This window comes from Nerophis lumbriciformis, linkage group LG18 (genome assembly GCF_033978685.3).
Source record: "Nerophis lumbriciformis linkage group LG18, RoL_Nlum_v2.1, whole genome shotgun sequence".
Classification (NCBI taxonomy): Eukaryota; Metazoa; Chordata; class Actinopteri; order Syngnathiformes; family Syngnathidae; genus Nerophis; species Nerophis lumbriciformis.
In genome coordinates, this window is record NC_084565.2 from 31622241 (window position 1) to 31639931 (window position 17691).

General features: G+C 39.3%; 1 protein-coding gene across 1 annotated transcript in view; it reads right to left on the bottom strand.

The window, feature by feature from the left end:
* Positions 1-17691, bottom strand: part of scfd2 (sec1 family domain containing 2) — a 371555-nt gene that overhangs the window by 40448 nt on the left and 313416 nt on the right. The window contains exon 7 of the mRNA XM_061978092.1: positions 4444-4589. Coding sequence (XP_061834076.1) covers positions 4444-4589 — 146 coding nt within the window. The remainder of the gene's footprint in view (positions 1-4443; positions 4590-17691) is intronic.

The window sequence follows — 17691 nt, forward strand, 5'->3', positions numbered from 1 at the left end:
ATGAAATGCTCCCCGGGACGATGGCTTTTAACCATTTTTTTTCTTTTTCTTTTTACATTTTAGATTAAATGTCTTGGTTTTTCCTCCCTCTGAAAATCCTATGAAATGTTTAACAAGCCATCCTATAATATTACAACAGCTATTAATGTAACAATACAATAAAACAAATATATTTAATGATGTTTTTTTTCATTATTTTAACAATAGGATAATGTATATTACTTTATATAGATTCTACAAGAAACACAAAACTTAAAAACTAAATTATTTACAATTGCACACACAAGGTTTCGTGCAGCTTCACTCATTGTAAAGGAAAATAATGTGCTTCGTACACCTGCAGGACCGCAAGCAAGGTCGCAGAGAAAATGCGGACTGGAATTTGAGTGATGTGGGCATTTTCTATATGAACAAGTGGAATGGATTGGATACCGACGCACTAAAGGGGCTCTCTACCTTACGCTACGAAGTGACGGGAAACTGAGTGAATAATAACAGGTTATATGATTATTTATTTAAACTCATATTCGGGCCACTTTATAATGAATATGTATTTGTAAAAAAAAATATATATATATAACACCAAATTATTTAGGGGGGCTTAAGAATATTTTAGGGGGGCTTGAGCCCCCCTAAAATAGGCCTAACAACGCCAATGATTTACAGTATTTTGACATATTCTGAATACTTTTCCTGAAAACATTTGTATATCTGACAATGATTTAAACTTCTATTATTTAATAATTGCATATCCATGTCTGGGATGTCATACATCCGCTGCCATATTCCAGGAATTGGTATCAATTAGATTTTTGAATCTCCTATTATCCATCCAAAACTCTTAATCCAACTTATGTTGATTTGTACTCAATATCTTATGGTGTTTGTAAATATTTGAAGATGATCTAAATTAACAGCTTGATTGATAAAAAAAACACACACACATCCGAGAGTTCAGATTAGTTATTTTCCGTTAGCGTACAGACTAACTAGAACTTGGCTACTGATAGCTTCTATCAAAACACAGACAAGCTGGAGTTCTGTTAGCTCCACAACCAGCCTTTGCCAAACTATGAAGAGGATTTATGGACATAAAGGTAGAGAAAGGGATAGAAGAGGTTGTGGAGGGTAATTTGTTTACAGTACAGAGCTTTGTTAGCTACATGTTTCAAGATCAAACCTTAATACGCGCGAGTCACAAAGACTTATCGAAGGCCAACCATGGGGTGAAAAAAAGCCTTGAAAAGGACACAAAAATCGCTATGTACACGATTACATAACCCAAAGGAATAGTTGAAGACCTCTGTGGTGTATGCTGTCTTGACGCGAGCAACAGCATTACCATCCAAACAAGGGCTAGTAACTCATTAACTATAAGTTCTTTTAACCGCGCAATTTTTTTTTTTTTTTTACGTGCATGCATCCTGACTCCTTTTTGACCCTCGGTCCATTCCGTAGTGTGGGAAAATGTAATAGTGTTCAGTTACTGTTGAGCCACAAGCAGGAAAATAACAAGCAGAAATACACACAAAAAAGGAAACAATATGGAAATCTAATGTCCAAAAACATAAAATTGTGACGTTAAATGAAATTATAGTTAACTTGCTATCATCGCGTTAATATATACAGTACAGGCCAAAAGTGTGGACTCACCTCCTCATTCAATGGGTTTTCTTTATTTTCATGACTATTTACATAGTAGATTGTCACTGAAGGCATCACAACTATGAATGAACACATGTGGAGTTATGAACTTCAGTGGTCCCCAACCTTTTTGTAGCTGCGGTCAACGCTTGAAAATTTGTCCCACGGACCGACTACTATATATTGTACTTTTTATGTTGATTTAATAATTAAAAAATAAAATAAAATATATACCGGTATATATATTTGTCGGTGGTTTGGGACCACTGATGTACTAACAAAAAATAAGGTGAAATAACTGAAAATATCTTTTATATTCTAGTTTCTTCAAAATAGCCTCCCTTTGCTCTGATTACCGTATTTTTTGGACTATAAGTCGCAGTTTTTTTTCATAGTTTGGCCGGGGGTGCGACTTATATACTCAGGAGCGACTTATGTGTGAAATTATTAACACATTATGTATGGTATTTATTTTTTTTTGTCATAAAAAAATACAATCATGTGTGCTTACGGACTGTATCCCTGCAGACTGTATTGATATATATTGATATATAATGTAGGAACCAGAATATTAATAACAGAAAGAAACAACCCTTTTGTGTAAATGAGTGTAAATGGGGGAGGAAGGTTTTTTGGCTTGGTGCACTAATTGTAAGTGTATCTTGTGTTTTTTATGTTGATTTAATTTGAAAAAAAAAAAAAAAAAAAATTGTTTTTGTTTGTTTTATTTTTTTAAATTTATTTCTTGTGCGGCCGCCCGGTGGTTGGGGACCACTGATATAACGTACACTTATTCAGTCTGTTGTTCACTATTCTTTATTTATTTTTAAATTGCCTTTCAAATGTCTATTATTGGTGTTGGGTTTTATCAAATAAATTTCCCCAAAAAATGCGACTTATACTCCAGTGCGACTTATATATGTTTTTTTCCTTCTTTATTATGCATTTTCGGCCGGTGCGACTTATACTCCGAAAAATACGGTACTGCTTTGCACACTCGCGGCATTCTCTCGATGAGCTTCAAGAGGTAGTCACCTGAAATGGTTTTTACTTCACAGGTGTCATAGTTTTGATGCCTTCAGTGACAATCAGAGGTGGATAGAGTAGCCAGAAATTGTACTAAAGTAAGAGTACTGTTACTTTAGAGATTTATTACTCAAGTAAAAGTAAGGAGTAGTCACCCAAATATTTACTTGAGTAAAAGTAAAAAGTATGTTGTGAAAAAACTACTCAAGTACTGAGTAACTCATGAGTAACATACACACACACATATATATATATATATATAAATATATATATATACACACACACACATATATATATACACACATATATATATATATATACACACACATATATATATATATATATATATATATATATATATATATATATATATATAAATATATACACATATATATATATATATATATACATACATTGATATATACAGTATATAATTTATATTTATTTATTTTGCCGTTTTTCTTTACATGTTAATGGGGTTTTAATGAATATACATGCATGTTTAACACATATAGATTCCTTTCTTTCATGAAGACAAGAATATAAGTTGGTGTATTACCTGATTCTGATGACTTGCATTGATTGTAATCAGACAGTAGTGATGATAACGTCCACGTTTTCAAATGGAGGAGAAAAAAAGTTCCTCCTTTTTGTCTAATACCACCTGAAAGTGGTTGGTTTTTGGATTCTTATTTGTCCAGCTTCCATATTCGTTTTTATAGACTTTACAAGAAATACATTGGCGGCAAACTCCGTAGCTTGCTAGTTTGTTTGCACTGGCTTTCGGAGACTCTTATTTTGAAAGCGCAGGCGCGATGGAGCGGCACTTTTATTGTGAAGACAGGAACTGTGCAGTCAGTCTTTAGGCTTTTGACGGGGTGTACGGTTGAAATAAAACATGTTTTTTTTTCCCTTCACACTTTTGATTGATTGATTGTAACTTTTATTAGTAGATTGCACAGTACAGTATATATTCCGTACAATTGACCACTAAATGGTAACACCCGAATACGTTTTTCAACGTGTTTAAGTCAGGTCATGTGACCCCTGGCTCTGTTTGATTGGTCCAACGTCACCAGTGACTGCATCTGATTGGTGGAACGGAGTGAACGTCACCAGTGACTGTATTTGTTGAAACGCAGGCACTATGAAGGTCTGTTTGACAGACCAAAACAAACAAAGCGTGCATTAACAGATCGATAAAAATTAGTAGCGAGCTGAATGTAGATAAAAGTAGCGCAGTAAAAGTAGCGTTTCTTCTCTATAAATATACTCAAGTAAAAGTAAAAGTATGTTACATTAAAACTACTCTTAGAAGTACAATTTATCCCAAAAGTTACTCAAGTAGATGTAACGGAGTAAATGTAGCGCGTTACTACCCACCTCTGGTGACAATCTACAAAGTAAATAGTCATGAAAATAAAGAAAACCCATTGAAATGAGAAGGTGTGTCCAAACTTTTGGCCTGTACTGAATATGTGTAGTTTATAAAAAAAACCTCATCATATTACTTCCACATCATACTTATCATGCAACATCAAACACAGCTTTTTGTTTTCTCCGCTGTTCCTCCTTAGTGATAATCTGATGCGGGCTGTGTTGAATTTTACTTCCAGAATACCAGTGGGCTAACAAAAAACACAGGCTGGCTGAAAATGACCCCCCCAGGTTGGACTTTGGACACCGCAAGCGACCTTATTTGGAAGTTGAAAGCGCCTATTTATTTACAGCAGTTTCCTTGGTTCCCATCAGACCTCGGTAGGTGCAGCATACCTGGTGGACGCCATCGCTGGCTGTGTAGACGCGTCGCAGCTGTTTGAGGTGGTCTCTGGCGTGACTCAGCCCGCGGAGGGTCTGGAACATGTCCTCCACCGTGGAATGGACTCTCTCTGTGGTCAGCTCCTCCGCCTGGGCACACCCTGACAGACACAAAACAAGAGAAAAGACTGTAAAGATACTTAAAAAGTTAGATTTATAAAACAAATAAGGGAACTGAAATTAGAATACAGTAATTAAAGTGTGAAAAACTTATTAAATGGTCCATTAATTAATTACAAAACCCAAAACCAGTGAAGTTGGCACGTTGTGTAAATGGTAAATAAAAACAGAATACAATGATTTGCAAATCTTTTCAACTTATATTCAATTGAATAGACTGCAAAGACAAGACACTTGAAGTCAAACTGAGAAACCTGGTTATTTTTTGTAAATATTAGCTCATTTGGAAAAATATGAGCTGGCACAAGTGGCAAAAAAGACTGAGAAAGTTGAGGAATGCTCATCAAACACTTATTTGGAACATCCCACAGGTGAACAGGCTAATTGGGAACAGGTGGGTGCCATGATTGGAAATAAAAGCAGCTTCCATGAAATGCTCAGTCATTCACAAACAAGGATGGGGCGAGGGTCACCACTTTGTGAACAAGTGCGTGAGCAAATTGTCGAACAGTTTAAGAACAACATTTCTCAACCAGCTGTTGCAAGGAATTTAGGGATTTCACCATCTACGGTCCGTAATATCATCAAAAGTTTCAGAGAATCTGGAGAAATCACTGCACGTAAGCGATGCTATTACAGACCTTTGATCCCTCAGGCGGTACTGCATCAATAAGCGACATCAGTGTGTAAAGGATATCACCACATGGGCTCAGTAACACTTCAGAAAACCACTGTCACTAACTACAGTTTGTCGCTGCATCTGTAAGTGCAAGTTAAAACTCTGCTATGCAAAGCGAAAGCCATTTATCAACAACACCCAGAAACGCCGCCGGCTTTGCTGGGCCCGAGCTCATCTAAGATGGACTGATGCAATGTGGAAAAGTGTTCTGTGGTCTGATGAGTCCACATTTCAAATTGTTTTTGGAAATTGTGGACGTCGTGTCCTCCGGAACAAAGAGGGAATGAACCATCCGGACTGTTCTAGGCTCAAAGTTCAAAAGCCAGCATCTGGGATGGTATGGGGGTGTATTAATGCCCAAGACATGGGTAACTTACACATCTGTGAAGGCACCATTAATGCTGAAAGGCACCAAAAAGGTTTTGGAGAATCCAAGCAACGTTATCATGGACGCCCCTGCTTATTTCAGCAAGACAATGCCAAGCCACGTGTTACAACAGCGTGGCTTCATAGTAAAAGAGTGCGGGTACTAGACTGGCCTGCCTGTAGTCCAGACCTGTCTGCCATTGAAAATGTGTGGCGCAATTTGAAGCATAATATACCAAAACAGAGACCCGGGACTGTTGAACAACTTAAGCTGTACATCCAGCAAGAATGGAAAAGAATTCCACCTGAAAAGCTTCAAAAATGTGTCTCCTCAGTTCCCAAACGTTTACTGAGTGTTGTTAAAAGGAAAGGCCATGTAACACAGTGGTGAACATGCTCTTGTGCCAACTCTTTTGCTACACACAGGTTATTAGTTTCGATGTTTTTCTCCCCCTCACATTTGTTGTGTTAATTAAACTAAAAGAGCACATTCTAACTCAAAATGTAACTAAATTGGAGCCGAACTGTCTCAGTTAATTCTAAACAACGGTGCAATTTTAATTAGATCCGTATTAAACATTACACCGCATGATCCAGGTTTATTACACATTATTATTGTACATTTATTATGTTAGTTAGTACAATTTATTTACCCTGACAAAAGATATTTTGCCAAAGAGGATTATTTTTGTTATTATTTAAAAAATGATTTTGTAGCTGAGATAGGCTCCAGCGCCCCCCCCCCCCCCCCACCCCACGACCCCTAAGGGAATAAGCGGTATAAAATGGATATTGAATATATTTAAATATGTTTTACCCTAAACCATACTTGCCAACCCTCCCAAATTTTCCGGGAGAATTCAGCGCCTCTCCCGAAAACCTCCCGGGACAAATATTCTCCCGAAAATCTCCCGATTTTCATTCGGACCTGGAGGCCACGCCCCCTCCAGCTCCATGCGGACCTGAGTGAGGACAGCCTTTTTTCACAACGGGAGGACAACAGGGTGACAAGAACTAAATCATCCAGACTAGAGATACATTGTATTATTATGTTTATCTTACCTAAAAATAAATATATTTATTAATTAAAAAAAAATTAAAAAAATAACTAAATACATTTTTACTATATTTTGCTAAAAACATCAAAATTAATTGTATTTTTTATTTTTATTTTTTTTCTGACTCCTTATTACGTCCAGCCATAGAATTATACATTAAAATAAACATATTTGAAATAATACATTTTAAATTATCATAATAATTCATTTAAAATGACCAAATTTAATTATTAAAATAATTGCTTGTTTATCAACAACTTTAGCATTTTATTCATTACATTTTTAAGCTCTCAGAAGCCAAGTTATGTTATATTCATGTTATATTTATGCAAGTTTGAAGTATCAAGTATCTAAACACAGTTTTGTTTGCATATTTTCAGGATGTAGATATATATATATATATATATATATATGAAATACTTGACTTGGTGAATTCTAGCTGTCAATATACTCCTCCCCTCTTAACCACGCCCCCAACCACCCCCCTACCTCCCGAAATCGGAGGTCTCAAGGTTGGCAAGTATGCCCTAAACCTAAAAAGTAAGGTAGTGCATCAAAAACAGAAACACAGACACCAAAACAACAACATAATCACATTGAAAACTAATCCCAAAAGCAAGAAGTATGGAATTGTAAACTGAAGTATCACCTGGGCATGTTTTTCTGCAAATTGCACCCCCCCCCCCCAAAAAAAAAGCTCACACATGCAAAAACATTTACATTGGCTTTGAGTTTTGAACACTCCAGCTGGGCGTGTGGAGAGCAACTAATAAGATGGGAGCGTGAGGACAAGGGGGCCTTTATTCTCAGAGAGAAAAAAAACACCATTTTAAGACGCACCTCAGGAAGAAAGCTGAAATAAATTCAAAACGGCAGCTTTGGAGTGACTGTGATGGAGCGGGTTTAGGAGGCGGCTTTGCAGAATGTGCGGCCCGGCACCTGCAGGAATGCGGCAGTTAAAACGACGCTCAGCTGTGTTATAGAGCATATAAATACAGTGTCAGCATGGCTCGGAACCAACTAGAACATTGTTGACTCCAACAGTACTGCTGCCAGAGGGGCACAAAAGGAGCTTTGTGCATGAACATGCTTCACACATGTATGGGAAAATATCTCCATCGCAGTGACGTGCGTTGAGGTACATGGCGGGTGAGACATTTTTAAAAAAAAACATAGGATTCTTGTTTTCTAACTAGGGCTGTCAAAGTTAACGTGATAATAACGCAATAAGTCAGTGTTCAAAAACAAGAAAAAAAATAGAAAAATGAGGGGTGTTTTATTAGAACTAAGCAAAATTATCTGCCAATAGAACAAGAAAATTTGGCTTGTCAAGACTTTCCAAAACAAGTAAAATTAGCTAACTTCAATTAACCCCAAAATACCTTAAAATAAGCATATTATCACTATAACAAGTGCACTTTTCTTGGTAGAAAAAAAAAAGAGACCTTTTTGCTCAATACCTTGAAAAATATTCTTAAATTAAGTAAACGCGAGTGCCATTATCTTGACATAATGATATGCGCTCGGCATTACATTTCTTGAAACCAGCAAACTTATACTAAAAACTAATTTATTGCTCTTAATGGAAAGGCAACAAGGTAACTGCGCTGCTGACTCGTCTCCGCTCGGGATGGTGTCCTGCTGGCCCCACCATGGACTGGACTCTTACTATTATGTTGGATCCACTATGGACTGGACTCTCACAATATTATGTCGGACCCACTCGACATCCATTGCATTCAGTCTCCCCTAGAGGGGGGGGGTTACCCACATATGCGGTCCTCTCCAAGGTTTCTCATAGTCATTCACATCGACGTCCCACTGGGGTGAGTTTTTCCTTGCCCTTATGTGGGCTCTGTACCGAGGATGTCGTTGTGGCTTGTGCAGCCCTTTGAGACACTTGTGATTTAGGGCTATATAAATAAACATTGATTGATTGATTGATTGATTGATTGAACTGCTTGCTACTCTCGGGGTCTCCTAGCCGCTCAGGCAAATCATATGGTCTAAAAATGCATTTTTCCATCGATAACATGACATCATCGCGCCAAGTGCGTGCTCTTTGAGTCAATTAGTGCGCATATATACAGTCTTTTTTTAATTGTAATTTTGAAGAATTTATCTGAATGTGCATGAACTATTTCTGTTCTTTATGTTAAATGTTTGAATATTAACTGTCAGTTTACTGTACTGTGCCAACTGTACTACTATATGAGTACGTATTTTCTCTTGTTTCATTGAAAATAAAACAGCAAAGTCCATTTGGCTGTCATCTGTTTTAATTATGAGACACAATTGTGTCAAAGTCATGATTTTTTTTTTCATGCTTCAAATAAGAAATTATTATTTTAAAAAGTAGTTTTATACTTGTGAGTGTTGATGACACAGCTTTGCAACAGTTGATATTCTAGTTTCAAGCATGTTTTACTCAATATAGGTCATCAAAACTCAGCAACAAGCTGTAATATCTTACTGAGATCATTTAGGACCAAAACACTTAAAACAAGTAAAACACTAACATAAAATCTGCTTAGTGGGAAGAAGTATCTTATCAGACAGAAAATAAGCAAATATCACACTTATTTGAGATATTTAATCTTACTTTGATTTCAGTTTTTGCAGTGTAGATGGGAAACACACGGGGGTTTGGTGGTAGCGGGGGTGTATATTGTAGCGTCCCGGAAGAGTTAGTGCTGCAAGGGGTTCTGGGTATTTGTTCTGTTGTGTTTATGTTGTGTTACGGTGCGGACGTTCTCCCGAAATGTGTTTGTCGTTCTTGTTTGGTGTGGGTTCACAGTGTGGCGCATATTTGTAACAGAGTTAAAGTTGTTTATACGGCCACCCTCAGTGTGACCTGTATGGCTGTTGATCAAGTATGCCTTGCATTCACTAAACAGTAAAAGACGCATATATTATGTGACTGGGCCGGCACGCTGTTTGTCGGACGTGACGACAGGTTGTAGAGGACGCTAAAGGCAGTGCCTTTAAGGCACGCCCCCAATATTGTTGTCCGGGTGGAAATCGGGAGAAGAGTTGCCCCGGGAGATTTTCGGGAGGGGCACTGACATTCGGGAGTCTCCTGGGAAAATCGGGAGGGCTGGCAAGTATGCCCTACATCCGTGTTTTACCGGATATGTACCGCTTCGTACAGCGGCGTTTTAAAAAGTTATTAATTTTACTTTTTGATACTGATACCAATCATTTCCGATATTACATTTTAAAGCATTCATCATTTATCTCTAATAAAAACTCTAACCTAAAAACAACAGCGCTGGAGGGAGCATAATCTGACATGAAGAGAATATGAATACTTTTACATATTTAGGGAAAGTAAAGAAAAAATTACTTTTATCTTTAATTATGATTATGATTTCTGGTTACGTTAGGCCAGCAGAGAAGGCCTTGCTGGCACACCACTGCTAAAAGCACTTTAAACGGTCTAAATTTCAGCAGCAAGGCTAGATTTTGGCCAAAACACTTCCAACACACTATTACGGGAGCTCTGACACCGATTTCAAATAAGTGAAAAATATTACAATATGGGACTTTTAAAGTAGAAGCATGATTTTTGCCACTTTACCATTCATACTTGCCAACCTTGAGACCTCCGATTTCGGGAGGTGGGGCTGGAGGGGGGGGGGGTTTAAGAGGGGAGGAGTATATTTACAGCTAGAATTCACCAAGTCAAGTATTTCATATATATATACAGGTAAAAGCAACCTTCACCCAACCATGCAAATTTTGCATTTCCTTTGGAAATCGAGGTCCCAGAGTCTGGAGGAAGACAGGAGAGGCACAGGATCCACGTTGCCTGAAGTCTAGTGTAAAGTTTCCACCATCAGTGATGGTTTGGGGTGCCATGTCATCTGCTGGTGTCGGTCCACTCTGTTTCCTGAGATCCAGGGTCAACGCAGCCGTCTACCAGCAAGTTTTAGAGCACTTCATGCTTCCTGCTGCTGACCTGCTCTATGGAGATGGAGATTTCAAGTTCCAACAGGACTTGGCGCCTGCACACAGCGCAAAATCTACCCGTGCCTGGTTTACGGACCATGGTATTTCTGTTCTAAATTGGCCCGCCAACTCCCCTGACCTTAGCCCCATAGAAAATCTGTGGGGTATTGTGAAAAGGAAGATGCAGAATGCCAGACCCAAAAACGCAGAAGAGTTGAAGGCCACTATCAGAGCAACCTGGGCTCTCATAACACCTGAGCAGTGCCAGAAACTCATCGACTCCATGCCACGCCGCATTAACGCAGTAATTGAGGCAAAAGGAGCTCCAACCAAGTATTGAGTATTGTTCATGCTCATATTTTTCATTTTCATACTTTTCAGTTGGCCAACATTTCTAAAAATCCCTTTTTTGTATTAGCCTTAAGTAATATTCTAATTTTGTGACACACGGAATTTTGGATTTTCATTTGTTGCCACTTCAAATCATCAAAATTAAATGAAATAAACATTTGAATGCATCAGTCTGTGTGCAATGAATACATATAATGTACAAGTTACACCTTTTGAATGCAATTACTGAAATAAATCACGTTTTTCAAAATATTCTAATTTACTGGCTTTTACCTGTATATATATATATATATATATATATATATATATATATATATATATATATATATATATATGTGTGTATAGTATACATAAATAAGAGAAATACTTGAATTTCAGTGTTAATTTATTTACACATATACACACACATAACACTCATCTACTCATTGTTGAGTTAAGGGTTGAATTGTCCATCCTTGTTCTATTCTCTGTCACTATTTTTCTAACCATGCTGAACACCCTCTCTGATGATGCATTCTGCTTCGTCTCCTTGTTGTGTACGCAGTTGTGCACTGCACTCTCTAAAAGCCCTAGATGTTATTGTCACATATGCATGTACAGTAGATGGCAGTATTGTCCTGTTTAAGAGTGTCACAACATTGCTGTTTACGGCAGACGAACTGCTTTACGGTAGACGAAAACGTGACTGCTGTTGCTGTGTGTTGTTGCCGCGCTGGGAGGACGTTAATGAAACTGCCTAACAATAATCCCACATAAGGAACCAAGAAATCGCCCTCGATCATTCTACAGTTATAACGTGATTGGGCAGGCACGCTGTTTATATTGTGGGAAAGCGGACGTGAAAACAGGCTGTCGACACGTCACTCAATTTCGGGAAATTTTCGGGAGAAAATTTGTCCCGGGAGGTTTTCGGGAGAGGCGCTGAATTTCGGGAGTCTCCCTTAAAATCTGGGAGGGTTGGCAAGTATGTCACCATTACTTGAAAGCTAATTCAAGTGCGGGTTACATAATGTGACATGAGCACAAATGTTAGACATCCCTGTGCAGTATATCCAATAGTTGGGGATAAAGATCTAAAACATGCGTGGATACATCACTGACACGGCCTACAAACGGACTGCAGCTCTGTATGCGATGTAAAGGAAAGATAGCGTATGAGTGTAGTGACCTGCTTAAATACTTGTACTGCCTGATTGTTACTTGGCAAGCTCTGTATGCCACAGGAACACATCAATGTCAGCCTTGGCCGGCAGCTCGGATTTATCAGCTCCTTAATCTTCTGCTATTTGTCCCCTTTCCTTCCCATGTAGAGGATATCCAATCCAACCCGGCAAGTCTTTGTTTTGAGTCGCTGTCTCCAGGAATGTAAAGCGCCCGGCATGGCGGCTGGAAGGTATACGTTCCGGGGACAAGCTATTGGGCGCTTTGCCGACTCGGATGGGGGTCTTATCTCAGCTAAAACCGGCGGAGCGTTCACAGCCGACCAAGTATCCTAAAATAGACGTAGGGTTTGCGAGAACTTGCGTGTGAATATTAACAAAAGGAAATGAGTTGATATAATTGAGCTGTCATTTTAATTGCACTGCTTCCTACCCTTCATCGTACATTCAGTGATGACTCAGCACTTAGAAAGTGAAGTCAATACTTTTATTTTTTAGTAATTAGGGCAGGGGTCGGCAACCCAAAATGTTGAAAGAGCCATATTGGACCAAAAATACAAACAAAAAAAACTGTCTGGAGCTGCAAAAAATTAAAAAGCCGTCTATAAGTCTTATAATGAAGGCAACACATGATGTAAGTGTCTATATTAGCTATAATAGCCTACTATCAAAATGACTATGTGTCGCAGGCTGACGCAAATCTTCGTTGACAGAAATGTTGAAATGTAATATTTATTCTACACATTTTTACAACTTTAGAAACCGTTAGTAAATCAGAGGCTTCTCAGAGGGTGAGATAACTCCTGGAAATGACTGGCTTTTAATGGCCAAAGGTATAGATGTGTGTGGCCAAGTTGAAGGAAACGGCAGTCTGTCTTCTTCTAATGGATTCATTACATCTTTGGCAAGTTAGGTAATGTTTGCTGTGGTCTGGAACAACATGGCACACAAACAACTATCTGACATTCAGCCAATATGACATACAGATAATGTGTCATGAGACATGCAAAACTAAATTATACACAAAGACGATAAAAGTAAAGGATATTAAATGAGCTCAAATATACAGTCGCGATCAAAAGTTGACATACACTTTTAAATGGCTGTCTTGAGTTTCCAATCATTTCTACAACTCATATTTTTTTGTGATAGAGTGATTGGAGCACATAATTTTTGGTCTGCTGGGTCAAAAGTATACATACAGCAATGTTAATATTTGTTTACATGTCCCTTGGCAAGTTTCACTGCAATAAGGCGCTTTTGGTAGCCATCCACAAGCTTCTGGTTGAATTTTTGACCACTCCTCTTGACAAAAGTGGTGCAGTTCAACTAAATGTGTTGGTTTTCTGACATGGACTTGTTTCTTCAGCATTGTCCACACGTCAGGATTTTGGGAAGGCCATTCTAAAACCTTAATTCTAGCCTGATTTAGCCATTCCGTTATCACTTTTGACGTGTGTTTGGGGTCATTGTCCTGTTCTGCGCCCAAGACCCAACCTCCGGGCTGATGATTTTAGGTTGTCCTGAATTTGGAGGTAATCCTCCTTTTTCATTGTCCCATTTACTCTCTGTAAAGCACCAGTTCCATTGGCAGCAAAACAGGCCCAGAACATAATAATACCACCACCATGCTTGACGGTAGTATTGGTGTTCCTGGGATTAAAGGCCTCACCTTTTCTCCTCCAAACATATTGCTGGGTATTGTGGCCAAACAGCTCAATTTTTGTTTCATCTGACCACAGAACTTTCCTCCAGAAGGTCTTATCTTTGTCCATGTGATGTCAGATGAAACAAAAATTTAGCTGTTTGGCCACAATACCCAGCAATATGTTCGGAGGAGAAAAGGTGAGGCCTTTAATCCCAGGAACACTATTCCTACCGTCAAGCATGGTGGTGGTAGTATTATGCTCTGGGCTTGTTTTGCTGCCAATGGAACTGGTGCTTTACAGAGAGTAAATGGGACAATGAAATGCAAGTGCAGGCTGGTTTTAAAGATAATGTACAAGTCATTGTACATCTAAAGGGGAGGTTTTCGGGAGAGGCGCTGAATTTCGGGAGTCTCCCGGAAAATTCGGGAGGGTTGGCAAGTATGACATTTGGCCACATTTTCAGTAGACCCATAATAAATTCATAAAAGAACCAAATTTCATGAATTTTTTTTGTGACCAACAAGTATGTGCTCTAATCACTCTATCACAAAAAAATAAGAGTTGTAGAAATGATTGGAAACTCAAGACAGCCATGACATTATGTTCTTTACAAGTGTATGTCAACTTCTGATCGCGACTATGTAAAAAGTGTACTGGTCCCATAATGTAAAAAAAAGACTTGTCCTACATTCTGTCAATGTACGAAGGCGTGGGCTAGGTACCGGGGCCTAAGACGTAGGCCGAGTGTGAATACATCGCGTGTCTGCCGTGAGGATGGTGCTTGACCTGCTGCCAAAGAAAGCACAAAGTGCAGGAGCGGTGCCGCACCGTTGCACTCCCTCCCCGCATCCCACGGGCCATCTGTAGTTGCAATGTCGGGGATGTTGCGGCGTTGTCGAGCTTGAGCGGGGCCCAGGTGCCGATTGGCGGTCGGCCCGAAAAACACCTGCGAATCAGTTCATCTCTCGCCCCCTCGTCAGCCACCATATCAGCCAAAGGAAGCGCTCTGATGCCTCTCACGCAATTTGTGCAGTGACTCCCGTGGCTTGGGTTGAAGGGCGCATAAAACCGCCACTTTGCTTTGCGTTATTGCCGAAGTTTGACGGGAAGTGACAAGCGAGGGCACGCTCCTTCATCAGGCCCGCCTACTCTTATGTAAAAGCCATTAAAAAGGGCTAGAAAAACACGCTAGCCCTAAATGACTCAAAACAACAGCTATCAACTTGTTGGGGGAAATTAAAGGATGGATTGACGGTGGTGGTATTGCCAGAGTAACGCGAGACGTGGGTGATTCATTCTTCCTCAGAAGGGAGTGGTGCTTAAGTGCGCAGGAATGTTATCGCCGCGTTACGTAACTGGGTCAAATACATGGAAATCTGGCATTCGCCGACTGTATTGCACTCGCCCGCTCAACGGGGGCGGCCGGAAAGACGAGAAGTATACAAACATGCCAAACAAAGTTACAAAGAACTACGGTCCATGTTTATAATTTACACTTGTTGGTTCACGTCCCAGGTTTAACATGTCCACGGTGGAAGTGTTTATGTCGACATAAGCGGTTGCCGACATAACCGAAATTGTAACAGAAACTTGCCATTCCTTGCATATCCAATTTCCTACCGTGTATGTGCAAATGTGTACGAGTATGACAAACAAATCTCCTTGAATGTATCTTTATCTGCGGTCCCCTCCAAGGTTTCTCATTGTAATCCCATTGGGTTGAGTCTTTTCTTGCCCTGATGTGGGATCTGATGTCGTTGTGGCTTGTGCAGCCCCGTTTCCATATGAAATTGTGTTAGATGTAAATATAAACGGAATACAAAGATTTGCAAATCATTTTCAACCCATATTCAATTGAATGCACTACAAAGACAACATATTTGATGTTCAAACTCATAAACTTTTATTTGTTTTTTGCAAATAATAATTAACTTAGAATTTCATGGCTGCAACACGTGCCAAAGTAGTTGGGAAAGGGCATGTTCACCACTGTGTTACATGGCCTTTCCTTTTAACAACACTCAGTAAACGTTTGGGAACTGAGGAGACACATTTTTGAAGCTTCTCAGGTGGAATTCTTTCCCATTCTTGCTTGATGTACAGCTTAAGTTGTTCAACAGTCCGGGGGTCTCCGTTGTGGTATTTTAGGCTTCATAATGCGCCACACATTTTCAATGGGAGACAGGTCTGGACTACAGGCAGGCCAGTCTAGTACCCGCACTCTTTTACTATGAAGCCACGTTGATGTAACACGTGGCTTGGCATTGTCTTGCTGAAATAAGCAGGGGCGTCCATGATAACGTTGCTTGGATGGCAACATATGTTGCTCCAAAACCTGTATGTACCTTTCAGCATTAATGGTGCCTTCGCAGATGTGTAAGTTACCCATGTCTTGGGCACTAACACACCCCCATACCATCACAGATGCTGGCTTTTCAACTTTGCGCCTATAACAATCTGCATGGTACTTTTCCTCTTTGGTCGGAGGACACGACGTCCAGTTTCCAAAAATAATTTGAAGTGTGGACTTGTCAGACCACAGAACACTTTTCCACTTTGTATCAGTCCATCTTAGATGAGCTCAGTCCCAGCGAAGCCGACGGCGTTTCTGGGTGTTGTTGATAAACGGTTTTCGCCTTGCATAGGCGAGTTTTAACTTGCACTTACAGATGTAGCGACCAACTGTAGTTACTGACAGTGGGTTTCTGAAGTGTTCCTGAGCCCATGTGGTGATATCCTTTACACACTGATGTCGCTTGTTGATGCAGTACAGCCTGAGGGATCGAAGGCCACGGGCTTAGCTGCTTACGTGCAGTGATTTCTCCAGATTCTCTGAACCCTTTGATGATATTATGGACCGTAGATGGTGAAATCCCTAAATTCCTTGCAATAGCTGGTTGAGAAATGTTGTTCTTAAACTGTTCGACAATTTGCTCACGCATTTGTTGACAAAGTGGTGACCCTCGCCCCATCCTTGTTTGTGAATGACTGAGCATTTCATGGAATCTACTTTTATACCCAATCATGGCACCCACCTGTTCCCAATTAGCCTGCACACCTGTGGGATGTTCCAAATAAGTGTTTGATGAGAATTCCTCAACTTTATCAGTATTTATTGCCACCTTTCCCAACTTCTTTGTCACGTGTTGCTGGCATCAAACTCTAAAGTTAATGATTATTTGCAAAAAAAAAAAAAAGTTTATCAGTTTGAACATCAAATATGTTGTCTTTGTAGCATATTCAACTGAATATGGGTTGAAAATGATTTGCAAATCATTGTATTCCGTTTATATTTACATCTAACACAATTTCCCAACTCATATGGAAACAGGGTTTGTAAATAAACTTTGATTGATTGATCTTATTGTTGTTGCACACGCCGTTTACGAGTATGCATGTTTTTCCCCGTCTTTATCAAAGATGTCAACATTGTTTCTACGCTAAAAGCTTTATTTATGATTTCTGCCTTTGGTAAGAACTTAACTCCTTCAGGTTTTGCTCACATTTGTGTTTTTTTATTAATTCAGGCTCGCCGATATCCTGCTTTACAAAACACTCGTAGCAAAAATGCGTTTTAAGAACTCCGAAACGGGATAAAAAACAGATAATATTAAGATAATACCGTATTTTCCGGACCATAAGGCGCACCGGATTATAAGGCGCACTGCTGATGAGTAGGTCTATTCAGGTCTATTTTCGTACAAAAGGTGCACCGGATTATAAGGTGCATTAAAGGGGTCACATTATGATTTTTTTCTAAATGTAAAAGACTTCCTTGTGGTCTACATAACATGTAATGGTGGTTCTTTGGTCAAAATGTTGCATCGATTATGTTTTACAGATCATCTTCAAGCCGATTTCTTACAGTC